Source organism: Chiloscyllium punctatum, chromosome 25 (genome assembly GCF_047496795.1).
Source record: "Chiloscyllium punctatum isolate Juve2018m chromosome 25, sChiPun1.3, whole genome shotgun sequence".
NCBI lineage: Eukaryota > Metazoa > Chordata > Chondrichthyes > Orectolobiformes > Hemiscylliidae > Chiloscyllium > Chiloscyllium punctatum.
In genome coordinates this window covers 30,118,422-30,136,877 of record NC_092763.1, presented here as the reverse complement: position 1 = coordinate 30,136,877, position 18,456 = coordinate 30,118,422, and the positions used below count along the sequence as shown (strand labels likewise).

At 37.9% G+C, this 18,456-nt stretch overlaps 1 protein-coding gene across 6 annotated transcripts in view; it reads left to right on the top strand.

The window, feature by feature from the left end:
* LOC140495791 (kelch-like protein 4) overlaps positions 1 to 6,821 on the top strand; it is a 319,048-nt gene extending 312,227 nt beyond the window's left edge. For all 6 annotated transcript variants that reach the window (XR_011964097.1, XM_072594903.1, XM_072594902.1 and 3 more), the window contains one exon: positions 3,230 to 6,821. Coding sequence is in view for 5 of the 6 variants with exons in the window: in XM_072594903.1 (XP_072451004.1) it covers positions 3,230 to 3,289 (60 nt within the window). In the remaining variant the exon portion in view is untranslated. The remainder of the gene's footprint in view (positions 1 to 3,229) is intronic.
* The last annotated feature ends 11,635 nt before the right edge of the window (positions 6,822 to 18,456 follow it).

Genomic DNA, 18,456 nt, shown 5'->3' with positions numbered 1-18,456 from the left:
GAATGTGGTTTACAGCTTTATAAGTAATAAAGCTAATTGTGGATCCTGAGAATGGCATATGATAATTAAATTTTAAAAATGAAGAAGAAATTGCTGTGAGTCAGTTCCGAAAATAACTGATTCACGAATCTGCCAGATGACAACAAATTCATTACTTGCTACATTGCTGTACATTATAATTTGTACCTTCAAAATTAAGTCCTGTATATACAATATACTATAATATATCAAAAAGGACAATGATCTTCATATCAACACCCAAGGACGTGACTATCAACGTTGTCAGCAATCACTTGCTAATGGGTATGATTGCCCACCGAGGAAATTGCGTGTCATAGGTCCTGTAGGGATTCTGAGCCTTATCCTGAGCTGCATCTCCAACTACACATTTGGCAGGTGTTTTTGGGAGGTGAAGTTGGTTCTTTGCCTCAAGATCGCTGATATTCTCAAAGAATTGTGACCCTTCGTTGAGGAAATTCCTCTAAATCAGCTTCTTCTGAGCAAGGATCTCCCAGACATTGATGTCGATGTTGCATTGCTTGAGTTAAAAACTTCAGAGAGTCTTTGAAACACTTCCTTGGTCCTCCTCTCTAAGTACATTCCTTCAGCTGGGTGGAGGTGATTTGCATTGGTTATCAGAACTCCGGCATCTTAAGTGCACACTGGCTGACCCAGTGAAATTAGTTTTGGATAAGCATAGCTTCAGTGCCTGTGTATTGGTTTGTTCAAAGGAAGCCAATGTTAGTACACCATCTTCCCAGAATCTCGGTCTCAAACAGCATTGATAGTACTTCTCTAGGGCCTTGAGTTGGTACCTACATGTAGTCCAAGTTTCAGAAGAGTTGGAAGAATGACTGTTTTATATACAATATATGCGTTGCTTTATTGAAGATTCTAATCCTTAGTCTTCTGAACGTGGTACTCATTGTTTGGATGTGGTGTTGGATCTCTGCATTGATGTCATAGAGTCATAGTCATAGAGATGTACAGCTCAGAAACAGACCCTTTGGTCCAGCTCATCCATGCCCACCTGATAGCCTAACCTAATCTAGTCCCATGTGCCAGCACTTGGCCCATATCCGACTCAACTCTTCCTATTCAAATACCAATCCAGATGCTTTTTAAGTGTTGTAATTGAACCAGCTGCCATCAATTTGTCTGGCAGCTCGTTCCATACATGCACCACTCTTTGCCTGAAGAAAATGTCCCTTAGGTCCTTCTTAAATCTTTCCTCTCACCCTAGACCTGTGTCCTCTAGTTCTGCACTTTCCCACCCCAGGGAAAAGATAGAGTCATAGTCAGAGATGTACAGCACGGAAATAGACCCTTCGGTCCAACCCGTCCATGCTGACCAGATATCCCAACCCAATCTAGTCCCACCTGCCAGCACTTAGCCCATATCCTTCTAAACTCTTCCTATTCATATACCCATCCAAATGCTTTTAAATGTTGCAATTGTACTAGCCTCCACCACTTCCTCTGGCAGCTCATTCCATACACGTACCACTCTCTCTGTGTGAAAAAGTTGCCCCTTAGGTCCCTTTTAAATCTTTGCCCTCTCACCCTAAACCTATGCCCTCTAGTACTGGACTCCCCCATCCCAGAAAAAAGGCTTTGTTTATTTATCCTATCCATGCCCCTCATGATTTTGTAAACCTCTATAAGGTCACCCCTCAGTCTCTGATGCTCCAGGGAAAACAGCTCCAGCCTACTTAGCCTCTCTCTATAGTTCAAATCCTCTAACCCTGGCAACATACTCGTAAATCTTATCTGAACCCTTTCAAGTTACACACCATTCTTCCTATAGGAGAAAGACCAGAATTGCACACAATATTCCAAAAGTGGCCTAACCAATTTCCTGTTCAGCTGCAACATGACCTCCCAACTTCTATACTCAATGTTCTGATGAATAAAAGCTATCAGACACCTTCTTCACTACCCTGTCTACCTGCGACTCCACCTTCAAGGAGCTATGAACTTGCACTCCAAAGTCTCTTTGTGCAGCAACATTCCTTACCATTAAGTGTAAGTCCTGCCCTGATTTGCCTTTCCAAAATGCCTTAGATGAGATATGGCTTAGATTAGAGGTGGCTCTCCAAACAAGACAAATATTCCACATTTAGGAGGATTTCTCCATTGATCTTAATGATCAGCTGGTGATTCACATATTTGGTGAGCATTAGAATTGCGTTGGAGTTGCAGTTCCTGGCTCCTTCCTGTCTGATGAGAGTCCTGGTGCTGAAATTTCCAAGGCGGATAATTTTATGGTGAGTATGGTATTCAAGGTGAAGTAGAAGCCTTCTCTGAACTTGTCAACGGCATCAAGTATTGGAGCATAGGCATTCTCAACCATTGTCTGCTGGTTCTTGGCAAGTTGTGGGGGACAGGAAGTCATGAGGTAGTTGCTGATGCCAACAGGAGGTTCTGAGACCTAGTTAACGAATGCATCTTTAATCCATTCCAATTCCACCTGTATTGTATTGACCTATGTGTATTCCCTTCCATAGAAAGATGTAATTATCATAGCCTCAGCTGCCCTCACCTGCTCTTTGAGTCACCTGCAGGGCCATGACATCAACATTGAAGTGGCTGAGTTCACAAGCAACTAGGGCAGTTTTCTGTTCCACTCAATCGTTTTACTCATTATGAATCAGGGTTCGTACATTCTATGTTCCACAATTGAGTTTCACTTTGGTTTTCAGACTGCAGGTAGGTGAGCCTGCATACAGCTTTCCAGCCAGGATGGTGACAGAGCAGACTGTTTTAGAGCACCTTTTCTAGCCCCTTCCCTGTGTAGGGTGAGCACAGAGGATCCTGAAGAAAGCTGCCTAAATGCTCTCCAGTTCCTTTTCCAAGAGCAAAAATGACTGAGTCAGACTGCACCAACTACATGCCAGTCTAAAGTTAGAGACTTCTAGGTCTCTAAATCTTGTCCCAGTCATTTGCGTTGTGCACAGATTCCTCTAGGTGGATGCCTTAAACAGGGTATCTTTTACAGGGGAATGTTGTTGTCAATGATGTGCAACATGCTCTCTGTGACCTTACAAAATCCAGCCCCAGGATAAAAACTCATCATATGGATGATAGCTGGAGAAGGCTCCATAAATGCACTTATTGGAATAAAGAGTGAGTTAATTACCTGAACATTATTTGTTAACTTTTCTAAGAAGGTGCTAAAGTTGTAATGTTCTTTTATAAACTTACTCACTGGCATATTTCACATCTACAGGAGGTGCCTCTGAAGATTGGAAGAGCTGGTGCTTGCGTTGTTGTGGTCAAATTGCCATGAAGCACCATAAAGAATGTCTTTTTTAAAAGGAAAACTGAAGACCACAGAGAGTCAAAAAAATGTTGTATATAAAGGATTAAACATTCCAAAAACAGCATCAGCCTCACCACAGACTGGGGTGTGCACTAGGAAGAACCAGCACACAATGAACTGTACTCTGCTGGAGCTGCACGGCCAACTCCTGAATTAAACAAAGATGCCACAGCCTCATCAGAAAAGGCATTGTATGTTGATGGAAGTTCATCTCACAATTAAATGGCTCTTATCAGAGTTACGTCAGGGGATGAAATAGTCATCACTGGAACCTCATTGTAGAATGAGATGTACACTGATAGAGCCTAACCATGGCATGAGGCAAATGCTACTTTAGAAACTCAGTCTCTTGTAACATTTTATTACTGAAACCCTTTTCTACAACTGATTTTGCTTGAGTTGGTTTACTAGTATTGTACTTGAAAGAATTTAAATCGTTTTATGTATGCCAATGTTAATGTGTAAAAATATTGTACATGAAACATGATTGGAACATCTTAAGTTTTATCAACATTCCTTCAAAAGTGAAATGTGAACATTTAAAATGCAACAATACAATTTTTAAAAATCACTTTAAACTGGATAATAAATAAAGAAAATGCTATTCCAAATCACAAATTAGAAACTAACACTCAACAATTAGAGTTTTTTAAAAAATAACTTTTCTGTGAAACCAGAAAAAGAAATCAAACCAGTTACAAAAACTTATATTAACACACCATCAAAAGTGGGGCTTTATAAGCATCACTCTAAGACGTTACTGTCACCCTTTCACAGGCCTACCTTTTGATAATGGAGAGGTACTTGTAAATAATCCATGATACTGTGTGAAGATAAACAGGTCTGTGTACCTTTCCTCAACCAGTTGGTTATTTTTTTCCTGATTGTCCTAAGCCATGTCAACACAACGGTCATCAGCAACTTCACAGATGGCAGAACATTCCATATATACTGCAAAGACCATCCTTCATAAACATTATAATACATGCATAGAGCACCATAAACAATGTAGTAACTTGTGTTAATCCTAATTTTAAGTCTACTTTATTTCAGAAATATTCACCCGATAAGGATCTTTTAAAATGTTCAAAAAATACATTATTTAGCCTTTTTTTATTGTCCCAGTGCAAAAAGTAAAGCAGCCTCAAACATAATAAAATGGCAGGGAGTTAATATTGCAGACTCATTTTTGCAGCAGTGTACATCTATGATATCTGCATTGACAATGAACTTGAAATAATTTACATTTGTAAGCATTTTAAAAATAACTGAGGTTTAAGATGTTTTCTGTTAAGCAATCTGGGGTGCATCGCCAAAATGTGGGATTGTAAAGATTGTTTCTAATCATTTTGAAACTTTTTTTTTAAACCACATCAGTGTAATTGCAAAGATCTGATATAATTAGGAAATAAACTTTGAGGATGAAAACCCAGCCACATAAGCATTTTCCAAGTAACATAGGACTGTCATTCAAATAGATGTGTTATATCCACACCTCAAATCAACTTTCAGGTCATCAATCAATTCTTGCCTGAATAAAACTCTAAGTTATCAAATAAACTTAAAAGAAATCACAGGATGAGTAGAGCATCAGTTTAAACATTCATAAAATGTGGCTATAATTCTGAAGAGCTGCCCATATTTTTCTCACACAGAGATCCTAAAAAAGTCTCTTTAAGTCAGTTTAAAAGAATTTAATATTCCCATTTGTGATCTAAAATATATTTCTACAACATAAAATGATCAAATGGGCTAAGAATCATTTTTAAATTATGACATTAAATAGTCTTTGAAGTTCATACATTAGACTTGCTACTACAAACAAATTACACCAAAGTTAGTCATAGGCTATTTATGTAGTGCCAGCAATGCAGAGTTATATTTATGGAGATATATAAGTATACTGTTTATCCAAATGTCTATGTACATATCATATTGATATTGGCAAATGTGTTATTGGTGAATCCAATTTACTGAGCCTTTGAATGTGCCAACAGAAATATGGCAGGTGTGTATAAAATTGCTGAATGGACAAACTGATATAGAGGTAGCTATATTGTATAATATTACAAAAATACATTCAGAGCAGGAAGAGCATTTTCCACCCTACTGAGCCAAGATCAACACAAGACAAAGTATGGGGGAACTACATTTCTTGCCACTGACAGGGGAAAGTTAAAATAATTCAGCTGTTGGGCAGGTGGAGGGAATAACATTCAAACATATTTTTAAGATCAGAAACCGGTAATAGAAAATCTGGGCTTTGAATCATAACTTTCACCTCCAATTCTTGCTGATTTAAAGAATATAGAATTAACAATCGAGGATTATGAACTGAAGTCACAGCAGACCTGTGCAATGTTTCTATTTCTGTCTTGATTATTTGCCTCAATTATTAAAGAATGAATTTCTTGCTTTAAAACTGGAAAAATGTAAACTCTTCACCCCAAAGTTTTCTATAGATTAAAATTCATGTTGGTCAGTCAAGATATGTTGAGTTGTCCCTGTAGTGGACTGTTTAGTAGTTAGTAAGATCACCTCCAAGCATCACTTGGGTCAACTTTCAAAGCAGACAGTACAAACATGATAGTTCTTCACACAAGCAAGCTCTGGTCTACTGCACTAAAACTGAAATAACATGGGTAGTACTATTTTAATGACAGAAATGCACCAAACTTGCAATCAATCCCATTTGATTACAATATCATATTTAGAAGTTTGTACATGCTAAAATAGTAGGACAATGTACCTGATAGTGTTAGCACTTGTCAGTCAACCACATTTATCTAGAAGGTGCTGAAGTGGTGCTCCATCCATCTGCCAAATCTAACTTGCAGAGGTACTTAAATGGTTTTGGGAAGTGCTGAATTTGGGAGCTTTGAATTCTTCCAGCCGTGACATTTTAGTAATGTTTACAGTTCAGCTGCTGATCTTAACTCTTGTGCTGCATCTGAAAGAAACCACTTTCAGTTTTAGAGTTAAGACAGCTGACAAAATGAGCCGTGAAGGATCCATAATTTTGTAAAAAGAAGCATTTACAGTCTAGCACATTAGTTTCTATGTAACTTTTATGCCAAATTCATGCAAACAAGACTTTGCAATTCATTTGGTTTCAAAAACTTCCATGAGCCATCTTTGACATAATTGTAATTTTTAAACAAATAGCAAACTTTTGGAAAGTTATGTAGGATGAGAAAACTCCTATTTTTACAGACTGATTTTGCAACATGGGAGGCCAAAACTTGTAATTAGATCAGCTACTTACACTGCCTTTCAGTATCATTGAGACTCTGTAAAGATGAGGGAGTATATATTTATGTAAAACTGCATCTTTTCAGTACTGTAATTTATACCAAACATTTGGTCACTAAGGTGTTTTTTTTTGTGTAGCATGCAAAGAATCATTTCTTTCTTTCTGCACTCTTGGTGCATTTATCCTTAAGTCTTCTGTATATTCTGAAGTTGTCAGTTTTCAAATAAACAAATTCATTAAAATTTATTAATGGGTTGCTGCTTCATCTTTTTTAAAAGGCAGATAAAACAGAAGATAATTAGTTTTAAAGGTTTTAAATGGCTGTTTTCTCTCAATGTTAATCATAAAGATGCTGAGGTAGCCAGGTTGAATAATGCTTGCATGATTCTATTATAGTGAAGCTAGACACAGGGATGCAGTGACCAGAATCATCCTTCTTCCAAACATGCAGAGCAATCTTCACACCTTTCCCTGATCCTTTCTTTCCCTCTTTAGCCAGACCCTAAATTAGGAGAGATGGGGGCATTGTGCTAATGTCACCAGTAATTCAGATTCCAGACCAATGTTTGGGGAGCTGGTTTCAAATCTCTTAATAGCAGCTGGTGGAATTTAAATTCAATGGACAAATCTGAAATGTAATGACAGTCTCTGTAATGTTGCCCTGAAGCCATCATCAAATTTGCTGTCCTTATCTAGTCTTGTGTAGGTGTGACTCCAGAACCACAGCAATTTGGTTTTCTCTTAACTGTCCCATGCAGTGACTGAACAAGCCATTCAGTTTAAATGAAATTAGAGATGGGCAACAAATGAACAAAAGTAGAAAAAAAACAATCTTTATATTTTATGCTTTGGGTATGTGCATAAGTGAAATATCAGTTCGTTTGTATTCAGGATCTTTGCTTCATATATATTTTATAATGTCAGCTTCATACTTATAGCACTAGCCTTAGTTCAGTCACTCCCTTCTAAGTAACCATATCCAGGCTAATCCTAGTTAAACCGCACACAACACCAGGTTATAGTCCAACAGGTGTATTTGGAAGCACTAGCTTTCGGAGTGCTGCTGCTTCATCAGTTGGTTATGATGACGGAGTAGGTCTCCAAAAACTAGTGCTTCCAAATAAACCTGTTGGACTATAACCTGGTATTGTGTGACTTTTAAGTTTGTACATCCCAGTCCAACACCAGCACCTTCAAATCATATCTAATCCTAGTCAGTAAACAGTCAAACAGACACACATAGCAAACACCAAACAATAGAACATGACATAGGCCTATACCCTAATAGCTTAGTCGGCCCCTGCTAATGGCAGGTAGGACAACCTTTGATAGGCTGCAACACAGAGAATATCAGATGATCATTTTAGTTGGCAGAGCAGGAAGAGAATGAATTTGTAATTTCACAGGGCAGTGACTTAGGTGTGCAAAAAAATGAGTTAAAATGTCAATTTTATGCCAATGTTCATGCATCTATTTAAAATCTCCATTGTTGCTTGCTGCCCATTTTAAAGTTCTTCAGATTTTGGTAAAACGGAGAGTTTAAAAGATCAGCAGCAAAAGTCAATGAGTTAAAAGGATTAACTATGAAAAAGTGTTGCATTTCATGGTATAAGGGCCCAATGGGTTCAGTATTGGAGGAAGGTGTGGAGTCAAAGGTTGTACAAAAGAAGGACCCTATGCCAGAGCAGCCCCCTGTGCTGGTATGTTTCATTAGAGTTGGCACTGGAGATGGAACATAAAGAGGAAACAAGCTGCTCCTTACCAGTGGTCACAGGATATCTGAAAGGCTCATCAAGGATTATGGCTGGAAATGATTAATAAGGCCTATCATTTGCTGAAGCAAACATGAAGAAGCTTGACCTTATTTCCTCTATTCTGCTGGAAAAGCGCAGCAGGTCAGGCAGCTTCCAAGGAACAGGAGAATCGACATTTCGGGCATCAGCCCTTCTTCAGGAGAGGATTCCTGAAGAAGGGCTGATGCCCGAAACGTCGATTCTCCTGTTCCTTGGATGCTGCCTGACCTGCTGCGCTTTTCTAGCAACACATTTTCAGCTCTGATCTCCAGCATCTGCAGTCCTCACTTTCTCCTCCTTATTTCCTCTATTGCCCTTCTCTCATCACTAACAGAATGTGTAGTCTTCCTGAACCTATTCACATACCCCACTGGCCCTCCTCTATCCAAACCCATTTGTTAAAATGTCCTTGGTCCCATATTTTGTGGTCAGTGGCCAGCTTCAGAACTTGCCAATTATCTCCAAGAAGCCCATTCACAAAACAAAAATTGAGATTTCTGTGGCCTTTGTGATTTCATTTCATTTCAGGACATGCTAAGTAGCTTGTAGCACATTGGAAAGCCAACAGTGAAATAAAGCAGCTTAGTGTGGCATATACATTTATGCAAATGACCACAAAAGGGGATTAATCCACTCTATCTCTGCTTCTTGAATATGTTGCATCATATTCAAAATTTCATACAAACTAATTAAAGCTATTGGTTTACATTTATTTACAAATCTAATTTAATGACTGATGTTCTATTCCTCAGAATAGAATAGATCTCTTTCCTCTTCTTGACTCAAACTCTCAGAACTTGGTGTAGGAACTTGACCAATCTTGCCTTGAGACTAATAAATTTATTTTCTAACAAGGACTGATTTTGCACTTTAACTTCCATTAAATTTGTTCTTTCATTATGCATGTTTGTCTAACTTTGACTCAGATCTGAACTGTCTATTCTATTGTATTCTAGTCTTATCTCAGTTAAAACAGAAAGTCTTTAGACCATCCTGATGGGGGGTGGTGAGGAGGAGACAGCTAGGCCAGAAAACTAGAAATTATGAAGCTGGCATAAGGAATCAGAAGGATCATAATATAAGTGAGAAGAGACTGAACAAGGAAGGTTTTATGGAGTCAAGGTAGGAATAATTAAGTTCAGTGGGGCATTAACAAGCTGAATTGTTGGGTTGGCTAGGGCAGTTCAGTTAGTGGATTTTGGGACTAAGATAGTGGTGCAGTGCTGGAGAGCTAAGAGGTGAGAAGCTGCAGAGGGGAGATTTCCAGAGGAGATGAGGTAAGTGACAATCTTGGATACTTGACGTTCAGTGGTGGGGTCATGGTCCAGGGGAAGGTCATATCACCCTCCATTTCTGTCACCTTGAGAAGAACACCACACAGTCAAACATATGCTATTTCCCCACACTGACAGCAATATGTCCTCAATGTGCCACAATTGAATTAATTACTATCTGACAAAAATCTGGGGAATGAAGAAACAGCAAATGGTAGCCTGTGAAACTGAAATGGACCCATGTGAGTATTAATAGGCAAATAAAACTTTGACTCACCATCCAACTCAAATTGCAGATAGACATTTGTCAGATATAATATGTAAAAAAAATCAGATCCTTTGACAATTAGAGAACAGATCCTTGACATTTAGTAAATTATGAGGTGTATTACATTGCAGTACATGATTTACAATTACTTTATAATCCCCACATAAATCGTACACTTCCACTTGCCTTTTGCATTATCACAATAGGATTAGCATAATAATCTGTTCAACATTCCCAATAAGGTTCTTAGTGCCCAGCCTTTTCAGCTTTTGCTACATTTTCTCTGTTAGACTACAGGGCAGTGTACAAAATCTGCAATAACCTGGTCAGACATTTCTTTGAATCCCTCATTGTTTGAATTAGGTGGCCAGGTTCACTAAACACCCAAGAATACTTGCTGATTATCAAATTTGTATTTGCCTCTATGAGGAAAATCTAATTCACTTTTAATTTTAGTGTTTTTAATTAGTTTCTACTTGGCAAGGCTGGTTTCTGACCGTTCACAATGATGATGGGTAATTTTGCCCGTTGCTGTTTGTAAGTGACTGAAACCATCACCCTTCCCATTACAGTGATTTGGTTTCCTCTCTAACTGTTTTAATTCAGTCAATTTTCTAGCTGGTACAGACTTAGTTTTTGACAGTATTGTGATTCAGGAAATCAGACTGAACGTTGCCTCCATTTCAAACTCCACATCGACTAGAGCTACACCTAAAACAAAACAATAAATATTAAAATTGTTGGAGAAACGCACCAGGTCTGGTTGTGTCTATGCAGAGAAAATAAGGGTTAATCTTTTAAGTCCAAGTACCCTTCTTCAAAACTATCTGGATCATTCAGAACTCAATTATTCATACTTGCCTGGGAGGTGTACCCAGCAAATTCCTCAATATGCGACAAAATAATGGCTATATACTAATTTCACAACAATATTTACTTGACTCTACCTTCCAGGTTAGTACATGTGACTATATTATTAATCATATTCAATTCTGCACACACTAATAATTCCCAAACAAATCACTACATGTTTGCAAGTACTGAATAAATACTTCATTATCAAAACTCTTTACTGTCTCTTTATCCTATCTAAGTGTCAACTGAATCTTCATCAATCTGTTGCCATTCAACAACCAACACTTCTTTTTCCATATAACTTCCTCTCTCATGTTTTGGCAAGATGAACCTTTTGGATATTTGGAAATACTTATAGACCAGAATAAACCTGTTAAATTCTATTATAAATATACATATAAATCGCTACAATTGAGCCCTACAATTACAGCACAAACTTCCTCTTTTCCAAGGGCAGTTTAAATCTGCCAGAAAACTCAAGGCATCTCCTGGTGTGTGGGAGCAGTGATGGTAGCGAGCAGATTAGGCAACCAAGTACATTGAAGCATTCACAGAGACAGCACTGCTGCACTTTACCCTACACCTTAAATTTAAACTGCCAGGTAGTGAAGAAAATTAATGATTTGTTCAAGATAGAAGAAAAAAATGTTTTATAACTAAATTAAAGATGTACATTATTTAAAAGATGAGAAATTTCCTGTTGTAAAAATAATTCACATTCAACAAATAAATAAACAAATAAACAAATTCTTCCAGAGCCAATGAAGGTATTTAGAAGTAATGACAAACTGCACATATTTAAGTATCTTACTAAAGCTCTGTCCATTGATAAGGTTTACTTTTTATCAAGGCTTTTTACAGACAGCCTAACTGTGTTAAAGGAAATTTACGTCAATTCACTGACTGCTTAGGGATTACTCTCTATCCTCAACAGTGCACTTCTGGGTGAGTGTTGATTTACTGATAGCAATGTCTTGGTTTTCACATTATTCAGGTCATGCATGAATTCTTGCTCTTTACTGCCAGTTTCAATGGAGTAAAGAAAATGAATGTTGAACAGTTTCACTGTCATTATCTGCTTAAAACGCAATGTGAAATACCTTTGACAATGAAACATTACCTGAACTGGTTTGAAGTTTCTTTGGCATGATGTTTGTATTGTAGGTCTGGTGGCAGCAGGATCGACTCATTTATAAATTGTGCAAAACATAAACCTTTGCATTCTTTAAGACTATTACACCAATGACTATCTTTGGTTCCTTTTCAAAATTGGTAGTTAATAAATGATTAAATCAACAATGGTTTGATATGCATATAATAGCAATGAAGTGTTTTTGATCATAACTTTTGAAATAATTCAAAAATAAGATAATAAATCACACTGACGTAATAATAGAGCAACATGGCCACAACTGGGTCAAAGCTTTATGATGAATGTACAAACAAGTTGAGTTTAATTACAATTAGCAAAACCATGCTTGGTTAGAATAGAACCAAGATTACTGTACCTACTTTCTCCAAATTGAGTTGATCATACACTCCTGCATTTAAATAAGTTATTAATTAAAGATAATATGTTGTTGTGAACTTAATTATTTGTTGTCCAAAGCCACCAGACTTCTATCATTAGCTAATGGGCTTAAACCAGCATTAATGGTTTATGGACCATGTGGACCAGAAAGTTGGATTTGAGTACAGTTTGCTGTTCTAAGTTGCATGAGACAGCAGAAAGTTAATTGGTTAAAAAGGATTGCAAGTGTTAAACGATGGCAACATTAAACTTCATTACACTAGACTGCAGGGCATCCAAGAAATAACTTCCAGACCTGGAGATGATCATCATTTCCATCACAGTTTACTGCTGAATGTGTTAATTGATACAAATAATGAATACTTTCAACTAAAAATAAATATTTATATATGCCACTCCATAAAATCCTCTAATATGGTCATAAATAATGCATTGTAAATCATTTGGTATTATTCCAATGAACATTATTGGTTCTATGCCTGAAGTGCTAACCCAGCATGTTTTAGATGAGTCATTACGAAAAAGCTTCTCCACTGAAAGCAAAACCTATGGGATAACATTAAATATTTCTGAAATCTACAGGATTCATCACCACTAAGTCATTCTTGATGTTTATGAACATTTGTGAAGGAAGGGGCACATTCAAAGAACTTAGCATAATAGTACAGTGAATAACTACAGCCTAAAAATTCACTGGATCTGATCATTTGGGTGTTAACCAGCATGAGAACATGGAACCTATGGTATAAATGAAAGAGCAGAAAAGAAAGGAAATGAAACTACAACTCGACAGATCATTGATCAGGTCTGATTTGGAGTATTGTGTTCAGTCTGGACACTTTAAGAAAGAATGTTAAAATCACGGAGACTGCAAAGGAGATTTACTAGAATAAGGGATTTTAGGTTCAGGAAAAGATTAGAGATATTGTGTTTATTCTCCTTGGTGCAGAGAAAATTGAGAGCTGACCTTCCTGAAGTGTTCAAAATTATGACAAATTTTGACAGGGTAAAGAAGGATATTCTGTCTCCATTAGTTGTATGTTAGTAACTAGGGGTCACAATTTCAAGATAGCTGGTAAGAGGGCTAGGAATGAGATGAGGAGAAACCTCTTTACTCAGTGTTAGGATTTGGAATGCACTGTCTGCACAGAGGTAGAAGGAGATTCTATAGGAGGTTTCAAAAGAGAATTGGAAATGTAATTGAAAGTGATGAAAACTCAGAGGGCTAGGAAGATAAGGCTGGAGAATGGTCCTAGCTGGATAGCTCTTGCTGGAGCCAGAACAGACACAATGCATCAAATTTCTCCTTTTATACTGTAAAATTCTATGATACTATGACTCTAACAGACTGCTTACAGCACAGGAAGAGGATATTCTGACCATTGTGCCCCATGCCAGCTGTCTGAAAGAACTCAATTAGTCCCACTCCCCCACCTTTTCTCTGGAGCTCACTAACATGTATTTTTCTCTTCACACGGCTAGTCAAATCACTTCTGGAAGCCACAATTGATTCTACCACCACTACACTCTCAGACAGTTCATTCCAGACCCTGCAATAACAAAAGGTTTTCTTCATGTCGTGTCTGGTGATCTTTTGCCAACCCTCTGCGATTGAGGACAGTTTCTTTGCATATATTCTGCCCAGATAATCCCTGATGATTATCAACAATGATCAAGTATCCTCTGAAAATTCTCTTGTCAAAGGAGACTCTCCCAAGCTTTATCAGTTATTCCATGCAATAGAAATTTCTTACTTCCCAGAATCTTGCCTTTTTTTTTACATTCCTGTCAAAGCTTTCCTAGCATAAAGGCACCTACTTGAAGTTGAAGCACTGCTTTATACAGACTTTCCATGACTTCCTTACTTTTGTACCCTGCCTCTAATTCATGCAACCCAAGATCCCACATGCCTTTACAACTTTCCTTAACCTATTCTGACACTGTCACTGATTTGTGGATGTGTATCGACGATTTGCTCTGTTCTTGAACTTCGTGTCCCAGCAGATTGAAACACTGACTGCTACTGGCTTGTAGTCAGCTACATAATACGAGTCTTTCCAAATATCAGTTAAATGATACACAAGGTTTTTTTTAAATTTCAGATATTGGAGAGTGGACTGACACCTTAAATATAAAATGAAGATTCTGTTGGTGATTACCAGCACAATATTGTTTTGACAATGTTATTATGTTTCTGCACCTAATTTTAGTTTGTTGCAAAGACTATTGTTTTGAAAGAAGCCAAGTGTTGACCTTGACTGATGAACAAACTATTTATAGATCAATGCTAGCAGCCAACTAACATGCATTCCCACAAGACACAGGAAGCTAGTGTCAGAAAAGGAGGCTTTATATCATTCTTCAAAAGCAGATGAGCATCTGGCATTATCTTCAGTATGTTAGGGCCATGCTGAGTATCATTTTTGTTCATCAGTCAATTGTTTAAAAATTATCCAGAAAGCAAGCCATGCTTACAAACAATGCACTGTCAGGTGCTGCAAATTACATTTGTGAATGAGATAGTTTAGTTGACAGAGAAAAATGTGTGAGATCACAGAACTATTACAGCACAGAAAGAGACCATAAGAGAAGAAAACTAAAGGTGTACATCACTGGTGATCTGAGATTTTAACAGAACATTCTGGCAAAAATCTGAAAATCTGAAAAGACAAAACACCAACACATTTTCTTTTCAGTCACGGATTGCCCTATTGTTAATCCCCAACATTTTCAAAATTTGTATTTTACAAGTGTTGGCAATGTGTGTTTATTTCTGTAACCTGACTCATATTCCTTCATATGTGCTGTTGTTCTGCATTTAGAGATTACACCAAGGGATAAAATTATTGAAGATTTAAAAAGTGATTTTGGTGCAATTGTGAATGCACAATGTCAATTAGAAAGAGGGATTAATACAGTTAGCAAATTTCTAAATAAAGTCTTATACTTGTTAGGAACATCCGTGTCGTTCGATTAATTGGTTTCATTTTGTACTCATCGTACAATAACTAACATTATGTTAAACATGTTGTAGTAAGAAAATAGTTCCAGTATTTTAATTAACCATAAATTGTTCAAATAAGTGCCCAATTCATTTATATTTATTCTGTTATTCCCTTTGCTTCATATACTGTGTTTACTAACTAAATAACTTGTTTAACAATTTTCTGATTTTTCTTCTTTCCTACGTGAAAAAGGCATGATGTACTTTTCTTTTCCCAGCATGCTCCAGACATCCATTTTGCACAGTTCAATTTGCTCATTTTGCAACCAATAAAATTAGAAGCAACCACAATGTTAGATGTGAAAAGCTTAACTAAACACAACTATCAGTCAGTTCTGAGGCCAGCAGTACACAGGCAATTAAATCTGCCCATTGTACTCAGGAATTTGTTCATTTAGATTGTAGTAAAACTGACATTTCTGTGTTGCTATGAAGTTTCCACTTCATAGCACTTCAAAAGACAATAAAGTCAGATTGCTGATCCCGATGAGACCTTCTGGTACTTGGGATTTTAAAAGCAAATTCATTCTTAGATTTTGAGCGTGTAGCTGCATTGAATAAACATTGCATCATTTTATTATAGTCAAGAATGTGGTTCTGGAAAAGCACAGTAGGTCAGGCAGCATCTGAGGAGCAGCAGAATTGATGTTTCGGACATCAGGAATGAGGCTTGTGGGCCAAGGGGTTGAGTGATAAATGGGAGGGGAATGGGGCTGGGAGGGGGGGTGGGTAGGTAGCTGAGAATCCAATAGGTCGATGAAAGTGGGGGAGAAGGTGATAGGTTGGAGAGGCAGGTGGAGTGGATAAAGGGAAAGGTGATGGACAGGTCAGAAGAGCAGTGCTGAGTTGGAGGCTTGGGACTGAGATAATGTGGAGTGAGGGGAAATGAGGAAACTGTTGTAATTCACATTGATCCCGTGTGTTTGCAGGGTCCTAAGGCAGAATATGAAGCGTTGTTCCTCCGGGCCTCGGGTGGTAAGGGTTTGGGGACAGAGGAGGCCCAGGATCTGCATGTCTTTGACGGAGTGGGAGGGGGAGTTGAAGTGTTCAGTCACGGGGCGGTGCGATTGGTGGGTGCGGGTGTCCCAGAGATGTTCTCTGAAACGGTCCGCAAGTAGGCATCCTGTCTCCACAATGTAGGGGAGACCACACTGGGTGCAACGGATACAGCAGATGGCATTGGTGGAAATTCTGTTGGATGTGGAAGGATCACTTGGGGCCTTGGACAGAGGTGAGGGGAGTGGTGTGGGCACAGGTTTTGCACTTTCTGCGGTGGCAGGAGAAGGTGTGGGGTGTGTGCTGGTGGATGGCCCCCTCCCATTCCATCAAGGACATGCAGTTCCTGGGCCTCTTCCATCACCAAACCCTTACCACCATACACCTGGAGGAAGAATGGCTCATATTCTGCCTTAGGACCCTGCAACCACATGGGATCAATGTGGATTTCAGCAGTTTCTTCATTTTCCCTCCCCCCACATTATCCCAGTACAAGGCATCCTAAAATGCTGTCACCAAAAGAACATAAAAAAGGAACAAGAAAAGACTATTCAGCCCTCAAGCCTGCTTCGTCATTCAATAAGATTATGGCTGATCTGATATTCCTCACCTCCACTTTCCTGCCCTTTCATTATAATACCTTTTATTCCCCTTTCAAGAATCTCTCTCTCTCTCAAGTCTTAGATACCATTATATAACTGAAAAAAGATGCTTGAGATCACAGCAGATCAGACAGCATCCATAGAGAAAGAGAGCTCTGAGAAGAGTCATCTAGACTTGAAATGTTAGCTTGCTTTCTCTCCACAGATGCTGCCTGACCCGCTGTGGTCTCCAGCATTTTTGTTTTCAGTTCAGATTCCAGCATCTGCAGTAATTTTCTCCTATACCATTTTAGACTTTTGGATGTAGTTTGGAATTATACCTGATACATTCTCCACCACCAATTCTTCTTGTTGATATTAGTCTAGGATACTGATGTGACATGGGACAGGATGTCAATGCAACATCTCAGGCAGAATATAGGTTCAATCTTGATGAACAGTGAATACCTTTATTACATGTTACTTAATAGGTAGTTACTTTACATCCGAGACACATGATTGTCTTTTATGAAATAAGAGGCTGAAGAGAAAGTTCATATTACAGCCACCAAAAGATTCTCAAACAGTATTGCTAATATGCACAAAACCTGAAATAGAATTGGTTAAGGCATTGGTTAACTGCTTCTGTGTATAGTCCTGCATGTCCTGATGGGCAAAGTTTAACAAATGATGGCAGTTAAAATACCAACTGCTTTATATAATGTAAAAGGGTGCAAGGGGAAGAGTAATATGATTTTTTTATACATGTTTAATGTAGCAATCCTGTCACATGTATTGACAACACTAACTAGTTGGCATGGTTGAGCAAGCCTTTCTTGTTCAGTTTTAACTTGCTATTTAGAATGCAATCTCTGGATCTGATACCCATCTGAAGGCATCAACAAGAATGAATCATTAGAGGCCTAGAACTGGCTTCAGAATAGTTGAAAAATTCAAATAACTGGACAGCCATGAAAACTGGGCCTGTGAGATTGCTATTGATTTGCAGATCAACCCATCTCAAACAGAAAATAACTCTCTATTCTCAGGATGTCATTTCTTGACTTACATTTGAACAAACAAAATCTTGCAATCAAATCACATGATAGGTTATGTTAACCATTCTAGGGAAAAAAAAGAGATCAACTCTTTGCCAATTAAGACTGGAAAGACCTGGAATTGCCATTTATCGAACGTCAAGACCTGTGTGTGTTTGTACGTAAGCATATAAATAAATAAAACATGATTCAAACACAAGTTGCATCAATCTATATAATAGCAGAAGTTGTTAAAAATGATTAGAACTCAGATTTCACATCTTATTAAGTCACAAATTATTAAGTCTCCATATTAAAAAAAATTTTGAATCTTTTCAGCATGTTTCTTGGTGAAGTGTATTTTACAAATATACACTTCACCAAGAAACATGCTGAAAAGATTCAAATTTTTTTTAATATGGACCCTTAATAATTTATGCTTAACATTTACTTCTTATCAAACCTAAATCTGGTTCTTCAAAGATATTTTATTAAACTGATGGCTTGAATTTTACTGTGGTGGTGGGACAATTGCAGCAAAG